This window comes from Sapajus apella, unplaced genomic scaffold, assembly GCF_009761245.1.
Source record: "Sapajus apella isolate SASKATOON/1434 unplaced genomic scaffold, GSC_monkey_1.0 scaffold15, whole genome shotgun sequence".
NCBI classification, from domain to species: Eukaryota; Metazoa; Chordata; class Mammalia; order Primates; family Cebidae; genus Sapajus; species Sapajus apella.
Genome location: NW_022436955.1, coordinates 32,401,631 through 32,418,262, shown reverse-complemented (window position 1 = coordinate 32,418,262; position 16,632 = coordinate 32,401,631). Strand labels below are relative to the sequence as shown.

The 16,632-nt window shown below is 64.2% G+C and overlaps 1 protein-coding gene across 1 annotated transcript in view; it reads right to left on the bottom strand.

Annotated features, from left to right (window-relative positions):
* CDH15 (cadherin 15) overlaps positions 1–11,524 on the bottom strand; it is a 20,407-nt gene extending 8,883 nt beyond the window's left edge. The window contains exons 1-4 of the mRNA XM_032284714.1: positions 11,404–11,524; positions 4,436–4,594; positions 3,665–3,820; positions 1,002–1,146 (exon numbers count right to left, since the gene is read on the bottom strand). Coding sequence (XP_032140605.1) covers positions 1,002–1,146; positions 3,665–3,820; positions 4,436–4,594; positions 11,404–11,445 — 502 coding nt within the window. The 5' untranslated portion in view covers positions 11,446–11,524. The remainder of the gene's footprint in view (positions 1–1,001; positions 1,147–3,664; positions 3,821–4,435; positions 4,595–11,403) is intronic.
* Between the last annotated feature and the right edge of the window lie 5,108 nt (positions 11,525–16,632).

Here is a 16,632-nt window from a genome sequence, read left to right as displayed (position 1 = left end):
AGCAGAGGACGCGCGGGCAGGCTGAGCAGAGGACGCGCGGGCAGGATGAGCAGAGGACGCGCGGGCAGGCTGAGCAGAGGACGCGCGGGCAGGATAATCAGAGGACGTGCGGGCAGGATGAGCAGAGGACGCGCGGGCAGGATGAGCAGAGGACGCACATTGCGTTTTGTAAGCCAGAGCCCCAGCCCCACCTATGGTGGGAAGTGGCACCCGGGAAGGTGCTGAGAGGAAGCCACATGTGGCGGCCCGAGTCCTGCTTCACCTTCCCCCCTTTCCCTCTCCTGAGATTTAGGCCTGACCCCTTGGGCAGTTCAGGTGGACTGAGTCACCAAGGTGGCGTGGGAAGGACGGGCTTCAGGCCACCCTGGAGGGAAGCTCCTGCCGTGCCCCCCCACCCCAGTACAGCTGTGGCTGGGACATGCTGTCACCTGGGGCAGAACAAGGCACAGAGGCCACTGCCACAGACACAGGAAGGAAGCTGAGGCGGGATGCAAGCCCTGAGGCCTGAGCCAAGCCTGGGAGCCCCAGACATGAAAGGGGCCTGTGCCCTTCCGCCAGGCCGTTCCCCCAGGACCCCGGGGAGGTGGGAGCGAGTCCCCGTGGCTGGCTGAGGCATGCAGGTCAGCCTGGGTTTGGGGTGCAGCACACCCAGAGATGCCCGTGGGTGCTCTGGACCCCCTGTGAGTACAGGGAGAGGGTGGGTCTGCCTGGCTTCAGATGCCCCCGCAGCAGGAGGGAGAAGTCATTTGCTTTTAGGGGAGAAGCAGGACCCCTGAAAAAGCCCTACCCCAGGCTCAGATTTTTGGGTTTGAAATTTATCTTGAAATGGGAAGTGGCGTGGGTTGACCTGTGGAAACAGACCTGCCTTGGAGATCTGTTTGCTTACTTTTAGACTCTCTGAGGGGCCCCTGGAATTCCTGCTTAAGGGAAATCCTGGACTTCTGGCTTCGCAGAGCCCCTCCCTGCAGCCCCTCCCAGCCGGGGCTGGGCTCCTGCCTCACCTGGGGCTGCGCCCTCCAGCACTCGGCCGGTGAATGCCTCCTGCAGGAAGGCTGGGCGGTTGTCGTTCTGATCCACAACTACAATCTCCAGGTCCGTGGGGTCCTCCAGGGTGGATCCTCCCAGGTCCAGGGCAAATGCTCTTAGCTGTTCAAACAGAGAGCGAGGGCTGGTTCTGTTGCCCCTGAATTTCTGTGGCTCCCATTAGGCCCACGCGAAACAGCACGTTCAGACTTTGTCTCCAGCTTTGGTTGGAAACACCAACTTCAGGTGAGAAGCAGCACGGGGTGGGGCATCTGCCACAGTGGCTGAGGACGTCCCTGAACGGGGCCACCTTCCCTTAGCAGACAGGGCAGGTGCCAATTTTCCTGCTAGCCTTGGCTACCAGGAAGCTCACACCCGCTTTATGTGTGACTGAAGTAAGGCTTTCAGAGGGTTCCTAATCTCTCTTCCCTCTCTGTGGTCTTGGTTCCTCCTGAAATTTTTGTTTTGGTTTTTGTTTTTGAGACAGAGTTTTCCTCTCGTTGCCCACGCTGGAGTGCAATGGCACAATCTTGGCTCCCTGCAGCCTCTGCCTTCTGGGTTCAAGCAAGTCTCCTGACTTAGTCTCCTGAGTAGCTGGGATTACAGGCACCTGCCACCACACCCAGCTAATTTTTGTATTATTAGTAGAAACGGGGTTTCACCATGTTGGCCAGGCTGGTCTCAAACTCCTGACCTCAGGTCATCCGCCCGCCTCAGCCTCCCAAAGTGATGGGATTACAGGTGTGAGCCACTGCACCTGGCCTCCTCCTGAAGTTTAATTCCCCTGTGCATGGGACATTTTAAACCGCCTCCCATCCTTTTGGAGAATGTGCACAATGATTGCTTCCAGGTGAAAACTACTCTCTAATAACTTTCTCTGTAAGGGACCTAACCACTGCTTCTCAAAGTCTAAAGGAAGATTCAGGGCAAATAAAAGAAATTTTGCTTCCTGCAGAGGCAAAGGCAGGAAGCGTCCTTTCCCCACTTCAGGTACAAAATGATTTCTTTTTTTTGAGACGGTGTCCTGCTCTGTTGCCCAGGATGGGGTGCAGTGCTGTGATCTCGGCTCACTGCAACCTCCATTTCATGGGTTCAAGTGATTCTCCTGCCTCAGGCTCCCAAGGCGCCCAGCAGCACACACTGCTAACTTTTTGTATTTTTAGTAAAGATGAGGTTTCACTATGTTGGCCAGGCTGGTCTTGAACTCCTGACCTCAGGTGATCCGCCCACTTTGGCCTCCCAAAGTGCTGGAATTACAAGCATGAGCCACCACGGCCAGCCCAAAATGACATTTTGGAGAGGGCAAGCTGGGGATGGGCAGGCGCCTGCAGGGAACGCAGATGGGGCTCTGGGGTTCTGGGCTCTGGGGTTCTGGGTTCTGGGCTCTGGGGTTCTGGGCTCTGGGGTTCTGACCTCTGGGTTTCTGGAGTTCTGACCTCTGGGGTTCTGGAGTTCTGGGCTCTGGGGTTCTGGGTTCTGGGCTCTGGGGTTCTGGGCTCTGGGGTTCTGACCTCTGGGGTTCTGGGTTCTGGGCTCTGGGGTTCTGGGCTCTGGGGTTCTGGGCTCTGGGGTTCTGGGTTCTGGGCTCTGGGGTTCTGGGTTCTGGGCTCTGGGGTTCTGGGCTCTGGGGTTCTGGGTTCTGGGGTTCTGGGCTCTGGGGTTCTGGGGCTCCCTCCTCCTCTTGCTCCCACTGTCCTTTATTCCTTTTTTTGAGACAAGGTCTTGCTCTACCACGTAGGCTGGAGTGCAGCGTCACCGTCCTGCAGGATCTTCCCACCTCAGCCTTCCAAGTAGCTGGGGCCACAGGCTTGCAACAACACCCCTGGCTAATTTATTTTACCATTTGATGTTTTGTAGAGACAAGGCCTCACTTTGCTGCCCAGCCTGGTCTCAAACTACTGGCTTCAAGCAATCCTCCTGCCTCAGCCTCCCAAAGTGCCGGGATTCCAGGTGTGAGCCACTTCGCCCGGCTCTCACGACCCCTTCTCTCAGACCCCAGAACTCCAGCCTCCAAAGGCCATCAGTGCTTTCTTCCCTGACTAATCCCACCCACAAGAACAGTGGCTGCCGCTGGGGTCAGCACAATTCTGGGGCTGGGCTCGGTGGCTCACGCCTGCCATCCCAGCTCTTTGGGACGCCAACATGAGAAACCCCATCTCTACTAAACATACAAAAATTAACCAGGCGTGGTGGCTACACCCGTAATCCCAGCGACTCAGGAGGCTGAGGCAGGAGAATGGCTTGAACCGGGGAGGTAGAGGTTGCAGTGAGCCGAGATCATGGCACCCACTCCCGCCTGGGCAACAGAGCGAATCTCCGGCTCAAAAAAAAAGAACCCAGCAACACTATTTTGAGATTCTTCACGGCACTCCTGAGCTGCAGCAAGCTCCTCCACCAGGCCTGTCTGCCCTCCTGTTGAATGCGAGCGAGACCCGAAACACCTGCCTCCTCGGGCTGCCGGCCCTGGCTCCCAGACCCCTGTACCTGCCCCTATTTAAGAGTGCCTGGATCTTGCAGGGGAAGCGGTCTGGCCTAAAGGCCTGGGTGCTGGGGCGGAAGCCCGGTCTGGGGGGTGGGGGGCGGAGCACTGCTCCCACCAGGCCTGCTTGAGGGGCGAGGGCCGGACGGCGCAGCCCCGCACCCTGAAGCGGTCGGTCTTCTCACGGTCCAGCGTGGCATTGAGGAACACCTTCCCGGTGAACTTGTCGATGGAGAAGACGCCCCGGGGCTCCTCGTCCACGCCGGGCCCCTGGATGCTGTAGATGATGCCACCCAGCTGCTGCTTGTCCGACTTGATCTGCGGGGCAGGAAACGGCTGGAGAGAGCCACTCGGGGGCAGGGGCCTCTGCCCTCTCCCCTGCCCCTCAGGCCCTGCCCCGGCTGGGAGCAGGGCGGGTCTACAGCTCCCAGGACTGGAGGAGGGGCCTGGTGCCCAGTGGGGAGCTGTGCTGGGCTGGGGCCAGCTCAGCCTGTGGTCTCAAGGGTGCCCCGTCCTGCAGCGTCCTTTCAGGCTCAGCCCTGGTGTCCTCAGGGCCCTGGTCCCTGGGCCGATTCCGGGTGTGTGTAGCTGAGGCTCAGGCAATGCGGTCCACCTTCGCCTCCACCTACTCAGCGCAGTGGATACGCGGACAGAGATCACGCCGAGCGTGCTTGCAGCCGGACGGGGACTGTGTCCACCCGAGGCACATGTCGGGTGGGAGCAGCTCTGGATTCTGATGCGGTCCCAGGCGACGGGGAGGGTTGGAACCCAGGTCAGAAGCCCAGAGCCCTGGCAAGGCCCTGAATCGTGGCCCCGCTGGCTTGGCTGTAACAGCAGTGGGGGCTCCCCTAGCTCCCAGGAGACTTTTAGGGAATGAGGAGACGCACAGGGGACCAGCCCACCCCTCCCCCCCTCCCCACTCCACCCACTCACCTGCACCAGTGGGTAGGGGAGACGCTTGTGGTTCTCAGACACGCTGATCGGAGGGATGACCCAGGCCCTCCGCACGCGGCTTGGGGCGGGCACCCGGCGCCAGGGGTACAGGGTGCTGGGCCTCCTCCATCCAGGAACCCCCAAAGACAGGCAGAGGCTCTGCAACAGACAGACGCGTCCCATAGCATGATCTCCCAGAGCCCGGGCGGCAGGAGCAGCTGGGAGCTGGGGCTTTCGGGGAGGCCACACGCTTCCCTCAGGGCCGTGGGTGGGTGCTCACTGGCTCACGGGGCATCCACACCCCAAGTACTGGCCCTCAAAGCCCCATACAGCTGCCCCAGTCTCCTCCTGGGCCCACTCAGCAGCCGTGCTGTCTGCAGCCCCTGGTGAGCGCGTGTGGCCACTGGGAGGAAGCGCGGGAGTTCCGGGTCTCTGGCTGGGAGAGACCCCTTAGATTCACTCAGCAGGGGCACAGCCTCACCCCAGGTGCCAGGGTAGCCGTGTACGCAGCAGGCCCTGGGGCCACTGGCGGTCCTGACTCCAAATGACCACAGGAAGCTGGTGGCAGTGCCCAGGGTGCGGGGTCCTGGCGGTGGAGGGTCCCAGGGAGCCGCGGGGTGGTGCCTTCGGGAAGGTGCCTGTCCCCAACAGCAGCTGGAAACGTACCCCAGTTCCTACAGCAGCCCCCAGCTGTGCGACTGACCCAGACTGCGGCGGGTCCGACAGGTTGCATCAGGTCAGGGCTGGGCCGCCAATGCCGGCGGCGACCAGCGGTGGCCGCTGGGGTCCTGAGGCTGGCTGGGGGGGGCCAGGGCTGCCTCGGAGGGGCTGGGTGGGGTGGGGCTTGCTGTGGCTACACAGCCAGGAGGACACGGTGGGGGCCGGAGGGCCAGCCCCACCCCTGCCTCACTGCTGTCCCAGGACGGGAACCTCGGTGGTCTTCACCCCATCCTTCAGCTCCTGGGACCCCGGTGTGCCCATCTCTGCCACACCCAGGGGCTGGGGTGCACTGTTGGTCATGTACCCAGGAAGCCCCAGAGGTAGGGGTGGGGCCTGGGCAGAGCGTGGGGCTGCAGAGGGAGATGTCGCGCATCCCCACCCACCCGGGGCCAGGGACCCTCGGGCCAGTAAAGGCCTCAAAGTGGAGACAGCTGCTGCCCCTGACTTCTCCGGAGGTCCACTGACTGTCAGCAGCTTTTGTGACCACGGGTGGCCTCACCCCAGCCCTCAGCTTGGGAAACTGAGGCCTAGAGAAGGGAGCCAAGTCAAAGACCCGGGTGAGGAGGGGCACTGGCAGCAGCCCCAGAAGCTGCCCTGAATGTTCTGGTGTTAGAGACGCAGCTGCCACACGCGGCTCCTAGCCTGGGCCGCAGCCACCCTCCCAGGGGGCCTGGTCCTGCCTTGGTCAGAGGGACGCTTAGACAGAGGTGACAGGCCCTGCCTGGTGCTGAAGTCACTGGGATCGCCAGGCCACCTGTGCTTGGACCACCCGAGCCTGGGGGGTCAGTGTTTCTGGGTGGGCTGCATGGCTCTTCCTGAAAGACCCCTGACCCCAAAGCACAGCCTGGTAGAAGCTGCCACACCTGACGGGACAGGGACACAGCTCTGCGCTGACCCTACCCGGCTAGCCACGGACATGAGGGTCACTGTCAAGCTCTCAGGTCAGGGGGGCTGCCCAGGCTGATGCCCGGTGCAGCTTGTGGGGGCACAGTCTGTGTGGACTTGAGTGCAGCAGGGGACAGGGTTGGGGGAGGGGTGGAGGAGGAGGAGGGGGAGGGGGGAAGGGGGGGGGGGGGGGGGGGGCGAGGGGAGGGGGGGGGGGGAGGGGAGGTGGGGGAGGGGAACACAGCTGCCCCTCCCCATCCTCTCTGCTGCTGGCCTGGTTAGGAGCCATCTGTGCCCCCCAGTCCAGGGGTCTCCAGGCTCCTGGCCCTTCTCTTGGGCTGCCTCTCCCAGCTGCAGTCATGGCCAGGACGCCTGTTAGGCTGAACCCCATGAGGCTAGACCTCTCTAGACCCACAGGCCGCACGGGCTACTTAGCCCTTGAAATGTGCCTGGCAAAAGTGAGGGGCTGCGTTCCCCTTTCCCCTCATTGTGCATGAGGCCCACGTGGACAGCACCCACCCCCACAGGCCCAGCGCTCACAGCCACAGTCAGCCTCGGCAAGGGTGCCGGGGGCCCTGGGTCCAACCCTGACCTTCCCAGTCCTCCACTGCGCGTCGTCCCAGCGATGGGGGCTACAGAGGAAGATGCTGAGCTGGGGTGGCCAGCTGTGGTGGGGGTAGCGGCGACTCCCCAAGGAACAGACCCTAACACAGAGGCTGGGCAGCCGCCTGCACCACCTGGCTGGGGAGGGACACAGAGACCCCCTGCCCCCGTGCCGTGCTCTCCAGGGCACCCCCACCCAGGGCAAGCCCTCAGGCTGCTGGGGTGCTATTTGGGGCAGGGAGGAGCGTGTGAGGTGCTGGGGGTCCCGGGCAGACAATGAGGCATCTGGGGGCAGGGCAGGCCCAAACACCACCCACCAGGATCAAACTCCTCAGCTCCCCTTTCAGACAGCACGCCCGTCTCATCAGCGTCTTCACAGCTGGCCCTGAGCTCCTTCCTCCAGACAGCAGGTGGGCTGGGGTCTAGGGAGGCTCACAGGACGTCCTATCCAGCGCCAGGCCCTGTGCCCACCACGCCAACACCTAAAACAGCTTCCCACCTCGGGCGGGGGAAGGAGCACTGACTGCACCCTGGCCAGTGGGATTCTGCGTGGGAGCCACTCAGGCGAGGCCTCACCCAGCTCCCCTCTGGAAGGGGGCACCCGCTCCAGGCAGGCTAGGAGCACTGGGAGCTGGGGGCTCAGAGCTGGCAGGCTGGGCCGCCCCTCCTGCTGTGGAACCACAGACTTCAAGGACTGCTCTGGCCACCGAGTGCCGCTGGCTCCTGAGCCCCACACCGGTTTCTCACCCTCCCATGCCGCCTGCTCCTGCTGGCGCTACCAAGACCTCGGTCCCTGCAGGGGCCGGGACGTGGGGACAGGCGGACTTGGGAGGAGGTGGTGGCTGGGGGCCGGAAGGAGACGTGGGCATGGCCAGGAGGCCTATTAGGCTGAATCCCAAAAGGCTTGGCCTCTGTCCTGCACCACCGGCCGTCCACCCCTGTGGATGTACAAGCTCTAGGCTGCCCACCGTGAGATGGGGTGCTGGGGCCCTCTCGCTGTGGCCATGCCCTGTCCCCAGGGCCGGTCCAGCACACAGAGGTCCCCACAGGCGGTGGCAGCAGCATCCAAACCACGGCCAGCTGGACCCGGGCCCCTCCTCTATGGCCTCCTGGGAGCTCAGAGAGTAGCATACGCTTCTGCAGGAAGCGGGGAGAGGACAGGGTGGGGGCTCCCCAGGCTCCCAGGTGGAGACCCTGCCGGAGAAGCTCTCTGCCAGCTGACAGATGGCGGCCCTGGCCTTGGAGCCTGCCAGTGCCCACAGAGCACAAGCCACTTCCAGGGCAGGGCAGCTCCTGCCAAGTGGAAGCCAGCCTGCCCAGAGTGGGGCCTGCGTCAGCCTTGGCGGCACAGGGTGTTTCTGCCCTGGCTGGGCAGCTCTGTGCTGGGCCTGGGAGCCACCTTGCCCTCCCCATCCCCTCAGTCCTTGGGAGCCTGTGGTGGTCCCCTCACCTTCCGGCTATGGGCAGTGAGGTTCTGAGGCCTGAGCCGTTTATCCAAAGCCACACAGGCAGAGCCAGGAGCCACACAGGGTCTGAGACCCAAGCCAGGCTCTGGACCACATGCTCCGAAGGAAATCCAGCCACACAGCCACGACTGCCTTGGGCTAGGCCTGGGCATGGGGGGGGGAGACCCCAGGCCCTGAAACCCCCACATGGCTGAAGGGGGGGCCACCCCCACCCATGCAGACATTTCCACCCTCTACGTGCCCAGCTGCCGCCAAACCTGGGCCGGCCATTCCCCCACCCTCCAGTCACGCTGGGCTGGGTACAGTGAAGGCAGTGCCTGGGCCCAGGCCTGTCCACAGCCTGAGTTCACCAGGTCACAGAGGCCGAAAAGCCTTGGCAGGGTGGCGTTGCCCAAATCACAGGCGGCATGGGTGTGGGTGGGCAGGCAGACCGCAGCCCGCTTCCGGCTCTTGGGGGTGTTCTCAAAGCTGGCTCTTTGTCCTCCAACCTCACCCCCATTCCAGAAGACGTGGCCAGTGGAGGGAGGGCCCGTGAGCTGCCTTGGGGAGATCGGGACATCCAGTGCCCGGGACAAAGGCACCTCAACACAGCCAGCCCACAGCCCCACACCTGGGCTAGGGGACGCGAGCGCCCGGGGAGGTGGGTTTTGTGGACGCCCGTCCCTCCTCTCTGACCTCCCCCAAGCCAAGCGAGACCAATGGACATTAAGGACCTGCTTCCCCACAGTGGGTCCCCAGTGACATCCCCAAGCTCATCCTTGACCCTGCCCTTAGCCAAGAACCTGGAGGGAACCATCTGGAAGCCCTAGACATATCTGGGGCCACTGCCTAGAGCAGAGCTGCTGGGACTTAACGCCTCTCCTGGGGTCTGTTCCAAGCCCACACCCAACCCCGAGGGGCTGACGCCGGAGAAAGCTCCCGACGCACAGATCGCAGTTTACAAAGACCACTTCGAGGTGGGAATGGGGGGGATCTGGGGCCGACCTCACACTCCTGCTCCCCATTTTCTATGGAAGGGTGCTGCTCGATTCTAGGAACACGCTTATGGGCAGGTAGGTGGGGGGGGTTGCCTGGGAAGGGGATGTGAAGGGCCCTCAGGCCTCAGCCCTCCCCCAGGCTGGAATCTGGGGCGCCCCGCTCCTGGATGGCCAGGCATGCCAGGAATGGCCCCAACTGTCGGCCTGGCCCAGAGTGGCTGGAGCATCTCCCCTGGGCCCCAGCCTCTCTAGCTGCTGCAGGCTTCAGAGGAGGGGTGTGGAGAAAGAGGCATGGAGGCAGCTGTTCCCTCCAAACCACAGCGTCTGGGGCTGTCCTGCCACTTCCGGGAGAACAGTGGCCTGGGAGCCGCCTCCCTTCTTGGCCTTGGTCACAGTCGCCCGAGCTAAGAGCCCCCATCTGGCCCCCGGGGTGCTGCTGATGCTCTGTCTCCCAGAGTCCAAGGGGCTCCCAAAACCCAGCAGGGTTGGGGGGGTTCTCTCTGAGTAACCAGTGCTGGGGCAGCACCTCAGCTGCCTCCCAGCTGGGGTGGGGTCCCAGGTGCAGAACCGGCGACTAGCAATAGTGTGGGTGCAGGGGGCACTGACAGGACCCAGAGACTGCCCTGGACCAGGGGTGGCACCGGAGCCCACATGGTCCTGAAGGTGGGGGAGGGGCGGGCAGGGTCCTGACACGGACATATTTTGCCTCATAGTGGAGTGAATTTGAGCCTTGGCTCCAGTCCCCCTCCAGCAGGCCCCCCCCTCCACCAGCTCCCTCAGCCTCCAGCTGTCAGGGTAGGGGGCTGCTGTCTCCCAGCCCTGGGGGAGAAAATAAGGGACAGCAAGAGGGGAGGCCTCTGGGGAGGGAGAGGTCCAGCCTTCCCCCACCTCCCGTCACAGAGCCCCCAGGCCTGTTGAAAGGCAAACACCCCCAAATCCAAAGGAGGAGGTCCCGAGGAATGTTTTCACAGGCGCTGGCCTCCTCCCAGCATGCCCCAGGTTGGGATGCCAGGGAAGAAACGCTGTCCCTGGAACAGGTGGAGAAGGGCCCTGGAGGCATGGGGCTCCCCCAAGCTGCTCTCACTGGCAGAGGGCTGAGGGGTGCAGGGCCTGGGGGTGAACATGCGCGCTGAGCTACTGTCTCCCCCACCACTGTCTCCAGAGGGTGAGTGGGGGGCCGAAAGTTGGGGGATGGCAGCAGCTGTGGTGCCCTTGGGGGCAGCTGCTGGAGGGTCTGGCTGGCCAGGGGCCTGGTCAGCTGCCAGAGGCTGAAATTGGAGCCAGCTAGAACCTCAAGGCCTGTGGGAATGAGGGGACTCACGAAGCCCCTTCAGTGGTGGTTGGGAAAGGGCTCCCTGACCACCCCAGGACCACAAGAGCAGTGAATGCCGTGAGCGCCTTTAAGCCCTTTATGTCCATTCTCTCTTAGAGTGGCAAGAAGGAGGCTGCCCTCTTGTACCCAGTGACGTCCCAACCACAGCTGGCCCTGCCCTGGCCAGCCACATCCTCTGTGTCCAGGTCCGCCTAGGGTGTGAGGAGACGTGGCTACGGCTAGGGAGTGCCCATGGGGGATGTGGGGGCCGATGCCTGGGCTTCCTTCCACCCTGGCTTGCTCCCGTGTTGGAGAGACCATGGTGCCAGGGGCCCAGAGAAGATTTCGAGGAGCAGAGTCCAGCAGCCTCCGGGGGCAGGCCCCCAGACCTGATCAGCCCAGGCAGCTGCTAAGGGTCCAGGAGAAGCCCAGGCCCAGAGCCGCAGGGCTGTGCATGCCTTGGTGAGGCCCCTGTGCGGCAGGACCTGGCTTGGGCTGGGTGCTCCCAACCGAGAAGCAGCCCAGAGTTGGAGGTCCTGGAGGGCAGGGCCTGCAGCCACCCCTGCTGGCCAGGAACTTGGGGTGGGCTGTGGGACATCAGCCCAGACTGGCCAGGGTCATGGGCCCACCGCAGGGAGTCCCTACGGAAACCCGGCCCCAGCCCCGCAGAGAGGGGCGCTCCTGCCGCTGCTCCTGTCTCTCTGCTCCACTCAACACTAACCCCTCAGACCCTGGCAGGGGTCCCTCCAAAGAGAGGCCACCGTCTGCTGGGTGGTCCCTGCCTGACCCCAGCAGTCCTGGTTATTCCACTGGGTGGAGAGTTTGGTTACACTCACTCCCCACACCCTCTGGAGTGGGGCACCCACCCGAGGCCCCTCAGCTCAGAGGCCCCCAAAGGCGGCCAGGGCCAGCGGTCCTGGGGGAGACCTGTGGAGCTCCAGTGAAAGACGCTGTCCCGCAGGGGCGGGAGAGACAGCCGGGACCCCGCAGGAGCCGATGCCTTACCTGGGCCAGCAGCCCGAGGACCAGGAGGAGCGCGGCGTCCATCGGGGCCGGAGAGGGAACGGGGCCCGAGTGCACCCGCGACCCAAAGCAGCGCGGCCGGGCTGAGTGACAGCGCAAGTGCGCGGGGCGGGCCAGGACCAGCTACAGCACGTGTGAGGGGGGCGTGGCGGGGCGTGGCGAGGGCGCTGAGTGACAGCACGAGAGAGGCCTCTGACGGGCCGAGGCAGGCCTGGGCGGGGCTAAGGCTGAGTGACAGCACTTGGGCAGGCGGGTGGGGCGGAGCCTCCGGAGGGTAGGAGCGGGGCCGAAGGCTGAGTGACAGCACGTGTGCGCGTGGGGCGGGCGGGGTGGGGCGGGGCCAGGGACGAGGGCTGAGTGACAGCGCAGGTGCGCCTGCGGAGCGGTAACTGCTTGTGGCCGGTGGGGCGGGGCCAGAGGAGGATGGGCGGGGCTGGGTGACTGCTTATTGCGGGTGGGGCGGGGCCAGGAGGGGATGGGCGGGGCTGGGAGTGGCCAAGGGCTGAGTGACACCTTGTGAGCATGCGGGGCCGGGCCGAGGGCTGAGTGACAGCACGTGCGGGGTCCGGCGGGCAGGGCCAGGGCGAGGTCGCAGGTGCCCCGGCTTGCGCGTCGGAGCGGAGGGAGAGGCAAGGCTGTGCGGAAGGCAGGGCGGGTGGGGCCGGGTCAGGGACCAGCTGGGGCTTGTTGCTTCATTACCTGCTCCTTGGGCCCCGGCTCGCCCCTGACCCACGGCGTCTGCACCACAGTTCCTGCGTGGGGGTCACCTGAGCTCTTGCCTGGGCCCCGCGTCCCTCGGCTGCGTCTCCCCTCATCCTGCTGAGCACTCTCCACGCACCTCCTCATGGCCTCATTTTACTCAGCTCCTGTTCAGTCTGGAGCTGCTCTGGTTCACACGCCTCTGACGCCAGCGCAGCTGTAGGACACCCCAATTCCGCTGGTCCACGCGCCTCTTCCAGCATCCCCTCGTTCCCCGAGGCCCCTGCCTGGAGCACCTTCCTTCCCGCTGCTGCCTACAGAACTCTTCATCCCTCAACGCCCAAGGCCAAGGCTGCCCGCTCTTCCTGGAGCCTCCTGGCCACCTCGGCCAGAAGCCCTCCCTCCTGTTGAGTGTGGCACCTGCTCTCCCCAACCCCCCCGAGACCCCGCCCCCGGGAGGGCGGGGGCGCAGCTCAGCACTCGCACAGACCCCGCGCGCGAGGTCCCGGAGGCCCTGGAGGGAGGATGGAGGGGGCTGTCGAGAAGAGGACTCGATCTTTTGAGCAGACAAGTTGGGGAGTAGGGGTTGCTGAGCAGCCCGGGGCCCGGCTGGGAAGCCCGTTCCTCTCTGTGGTGGGAGCAGCCGGGCACCTCTGCTCTCCTCTCCAGGTTGTGGGGTGGCTGGGTAGGTTCAGGCACCATCTGTCCCGCTGGCCCGCTTGGAAGGAGGCCAGGCTGCCCGGGAGGCTCAGGCTGGGACTGTCCCTAGCGCTCACTGCTCCAAGATGAGGGAGCACAGGGAACCCCTCCATCTCTAGACTGGGAGGCCTGCGGGGCTGGGTGTAGCCCATTGGGGACCACCGACCCGCCTCTGTGGTCAGACACCCCAAACTAGGGGTGGAGAAGCCCTCTGAATGCTTTTGGTTTTCAACCTCACGGGACTAATGCAGGAGTGAGATAGAAGTGCCCGCCCTCCCCCCAGAAAGAGGCCCGGGATAGCAGCTGTGTGCCACCCCCAGCTCCTCTTCCCTTCCACCCAGCATCCACCTTGCTCAGTCACCTGCCTCCCACCCATGGAGGCCAAGCTCCTCCTCCACGGGATGTGGGGGTCTCTAAGGAAAAGGCTAAGCTGGGCCAGGTCCTGGGTGAGCCCCAAATGTGGGGAGGGGCCAGGAGGCAGCTGGCTTGGCCGCTGTGGGAGGGCTAGAGACCCCACTCCACGTGCTCCTAGGTCAGCGGGAAGGCCAGCAGGCAGGAGCCCTGAGTCCAGTCCCAGCTTGGAGCCTTGGGCTGGAGGTTCTTCCCCTAGCCTCAGTTTCCCCTTGTGTTAAACGAAGGGGGCAGGGAAGGGCTGTGTGCTGTGAGTCTGGAGGTCCAGTTCAGTGGGGGCAGGAGTCCAATTCCAGCTGCAGGACCATCACCCCTAGAAGAGCCCTCCTCTTTTCTGGCGGACTTGGAGACACCCTACCCTCCCTCTGCACCTAAAGCCTCCAGCTGGAACCCCACTCTGGGCTTCCCCCTCCTGTTTCCACAGTCTGCAGTCCTGGGCCTTCCAAGACCCTCCTCCATCACTCCGCCCTCTGCCTTGCCCACCTGAACTCTCCAGCTCACCCAGTGCCAGGGGAAGTGCCTCATGGGCATGGGGTGGGGGTGGGGCCGGCCGAGGTGATGAGGGGGCCCCCTGGTCCGCAGCCTCGGTTCCCCACCCAATTTCTTCTCCCTAGTATGAGGAACTGGGGGACAACAAATGGCCCAGGAGCCCCGCAGCCTTGGATGGCCCACAGGCCCTCCCACCCCCCCAGCCCTGGGCTGCTCCTCCTGACACGGCAGGCAGTGGTCCACAGGGGCTGAGGAATTTCTAACTTTCTCTCGATAGGCGTGGGCGGGTGCCAGTTTTCAGCTGTCCGCTCTGGAATGATTCTGTAATCACACAGTGCAGTAACAGTGCTCCACCCTCGTTGATTATTAAATTGAATCTGTGTAATCACGGAATCTGTGTATAAATACAGACGAACACCCCACCCACTAAGGGCCCAGCATGATTCGGGGCGCTGGGGTCAAGCAAAGTGTGCTGACAGGAGGCACACGGAGGCCCAGGGCTCAGGCCAGACGCAGCCCTCTTCCTAGAGAGGCAGTGGGGGCCGGAGGGGAGGGGTTAGCAGGTGTGAGGGCTGCTCCCCCCAGGGTGCAGGGCCGTGGAGGGCGGAGGGGAGTTTGTGCAGCACCCAACACCAAAGGAGGGCCCCGGTCTAAGGAGGCCCTGGCCTGGCGGCTGTGTCCATTCCAGACCTGAGCCAATTTTGCCCGTGGCAGAGGGTCCGGGGCTCGCTCTGCAGGTGGCAGGTGGCCCCATCTGTCAGGCAGGGCCTGAGGCTGGAGGAGGCTGGGGTGCGGAGTCGGACACAGGTGAGGCCTGGCCGGGAGCCAGGTGTCGGCCATGGGCCATGCCCTTCCCACGTTCTTCTCTGGCCTAGAGGCCGCCAGGCGCTGGGGTGAGGTGGATACCCAGTCCTGGGGCTGTCAGAGCACAGACCAGCCCATCTAGGTGGACGCAGATCCTCATAGAGCGAGTGCGGGTGCTCTATGAGTGACTCCCAAAGGGCTGGGCCCAGCACCCACAGCACCTGAGTCCTGGCTGTCAGTGGCCCCCACTGGATAGGGGCCCTATAGAGGAGCTTCTGCCTGAAAGCTTCCCCAGGACAGAGGGGGTGGGATCTCAGGGTGTGGAGGAGGCCAGGCAGTATCTGGCTGGGGCCATCCTGGACCCTGCTGTACTTGGGGTGTCCGGGCTCAGGGGTGATGCTGTCCCCATGTTCAGGCCACTACCTGACCCCACGGCCATGGGGCTCAGTGCAAGGGGCTCAAGGGACCCCCCATCAGGTTTGGGGGTGCTGTTTTTGTTCAGAAGCCACTGACACCCCCCACAACACACACATGAAAAGAATATTTGACAAGTCTGTTGAAAAAATCTTGGGCATTCAAAACACACAGACAGACGGATGGGCAATGTTGGCTAGGAAGAGCTGCTGGTGGGAGGGTGGCCCTCTTGAGGACCTGGGGACAGCAGGCCCCTGGATCCTGATGGTCAGTCCTGGCTGTTGTGCCAACAGGGAGTTGAGCACAGAGGGGTGAGGGGGTGGGCCTGCTGGGGCGTCCCCCTGGGCTGTCCGGGTCCTGTCCTGCCCAGCTGCCCCAACACTGGCCTTGCATCTCACCCCTACAGTGACAGGAGCCAACCAGGCAGGTGCAGCCCCAAGAGCTGGGCAGGTCTCCAGAGGCCTGGGGGCGGGGCCAGGCCTGGGGGTGGGGCCAGGCATGGGGGTGGAGTCAGGGCTGGGGGCGGGGCCAGGGTTGAGGTCAGGCTAGGGGTCAGCGGTCAGGGGTCAGGGCTACAGGCGGGGTCAGGCCTAGGGGCAGGGCCAGGGTTGGCGGGGTCTGGGCTGGTGGCTTGGTGGCCTGTCACACCCGCCAGCCCCGGCAGGGGGCAGTGTGGCTCCAGGACAGCAGCGAGGCAGGTGGGGGAGGGGTAGCCAACTCCTTTGATTTCGGGAGAGTCTTCAGGGCAGAGCTGAGAGGGGACGATGGGCCCTTCCCGGCTGCTGTCCCCATGCTGGACATGCCTGTCCCCTCCAGGCCGGCCCAGCACTGTCACCCAGTGTGGATGCCTTGGTGTCTCGCCCTTGCAGCCACCATGCGGGCAGGGATCAGGGAGGATGGAGACCAGGCCTGTGCCAGGGGAGGGCTATGGAGTCTGGCCCAGGCCTACCTCCCTTCCCCTGGCACCAAGCACTGGGAGGGTGGGGCAGCTCTCCTGAGGTCTCACCTGGCATTGCCCCAAGGCCACCCCAGCCTCCCCGATGGTCGAAGGCGCAGGGTGGCTGGGCTGGCAGGGGCTTCTGAGGTCAGCCCAGGCCTCAGCAAGGCTGAGGCTGAGGGGGCAGGACTGACCACAGCATCGGGACCTGGGCCAGCACCGTCGGGGGAAGGGGGCAGACAGTGGAGGTGGCCGCGAGCTTCAGGGTCCCCAGTCAGCATCCTCCAAAGACGGACTGGGGCAGGGCTCACGGCAGAGTGGCCCACACCCAAGGCCCCTGGGGTCCATGAAGGCTGGGTTTGGTGAGCCTAGCTGTCCCCTCCAGCAGTGCTGGAGCTCCCAGCTGCCTTGTGAATCATAGGGGTGGGGGCTGTATTTGGCTGAACCCCAGAAGGGCAGGTGGGACACGGGTGGCCTTGTCCTGGCCCAGCCCAGAAAGCTGTGGTCCCGGGGACAGTGGCTGTCCAGCCCACGACACCATGTGAACTCGCCACTCCAGGCAAATCCCACCTACGGGCGGGCCCGTCTCTACCCAGATTCTGACGGTGTCCTCTCCTCTTTGGTGTCTCGGTCCCTCCCTCAGTGCCCCACGCCTCTGTGTCCTTCATCCCCAACACCCAACATTGACAGGAGGGAGGGAGGCAGGAGCAAGATGGGGCTGGAGAGGGGAGGAGGGGCTCTGAGGGGTCAGAAGGAGA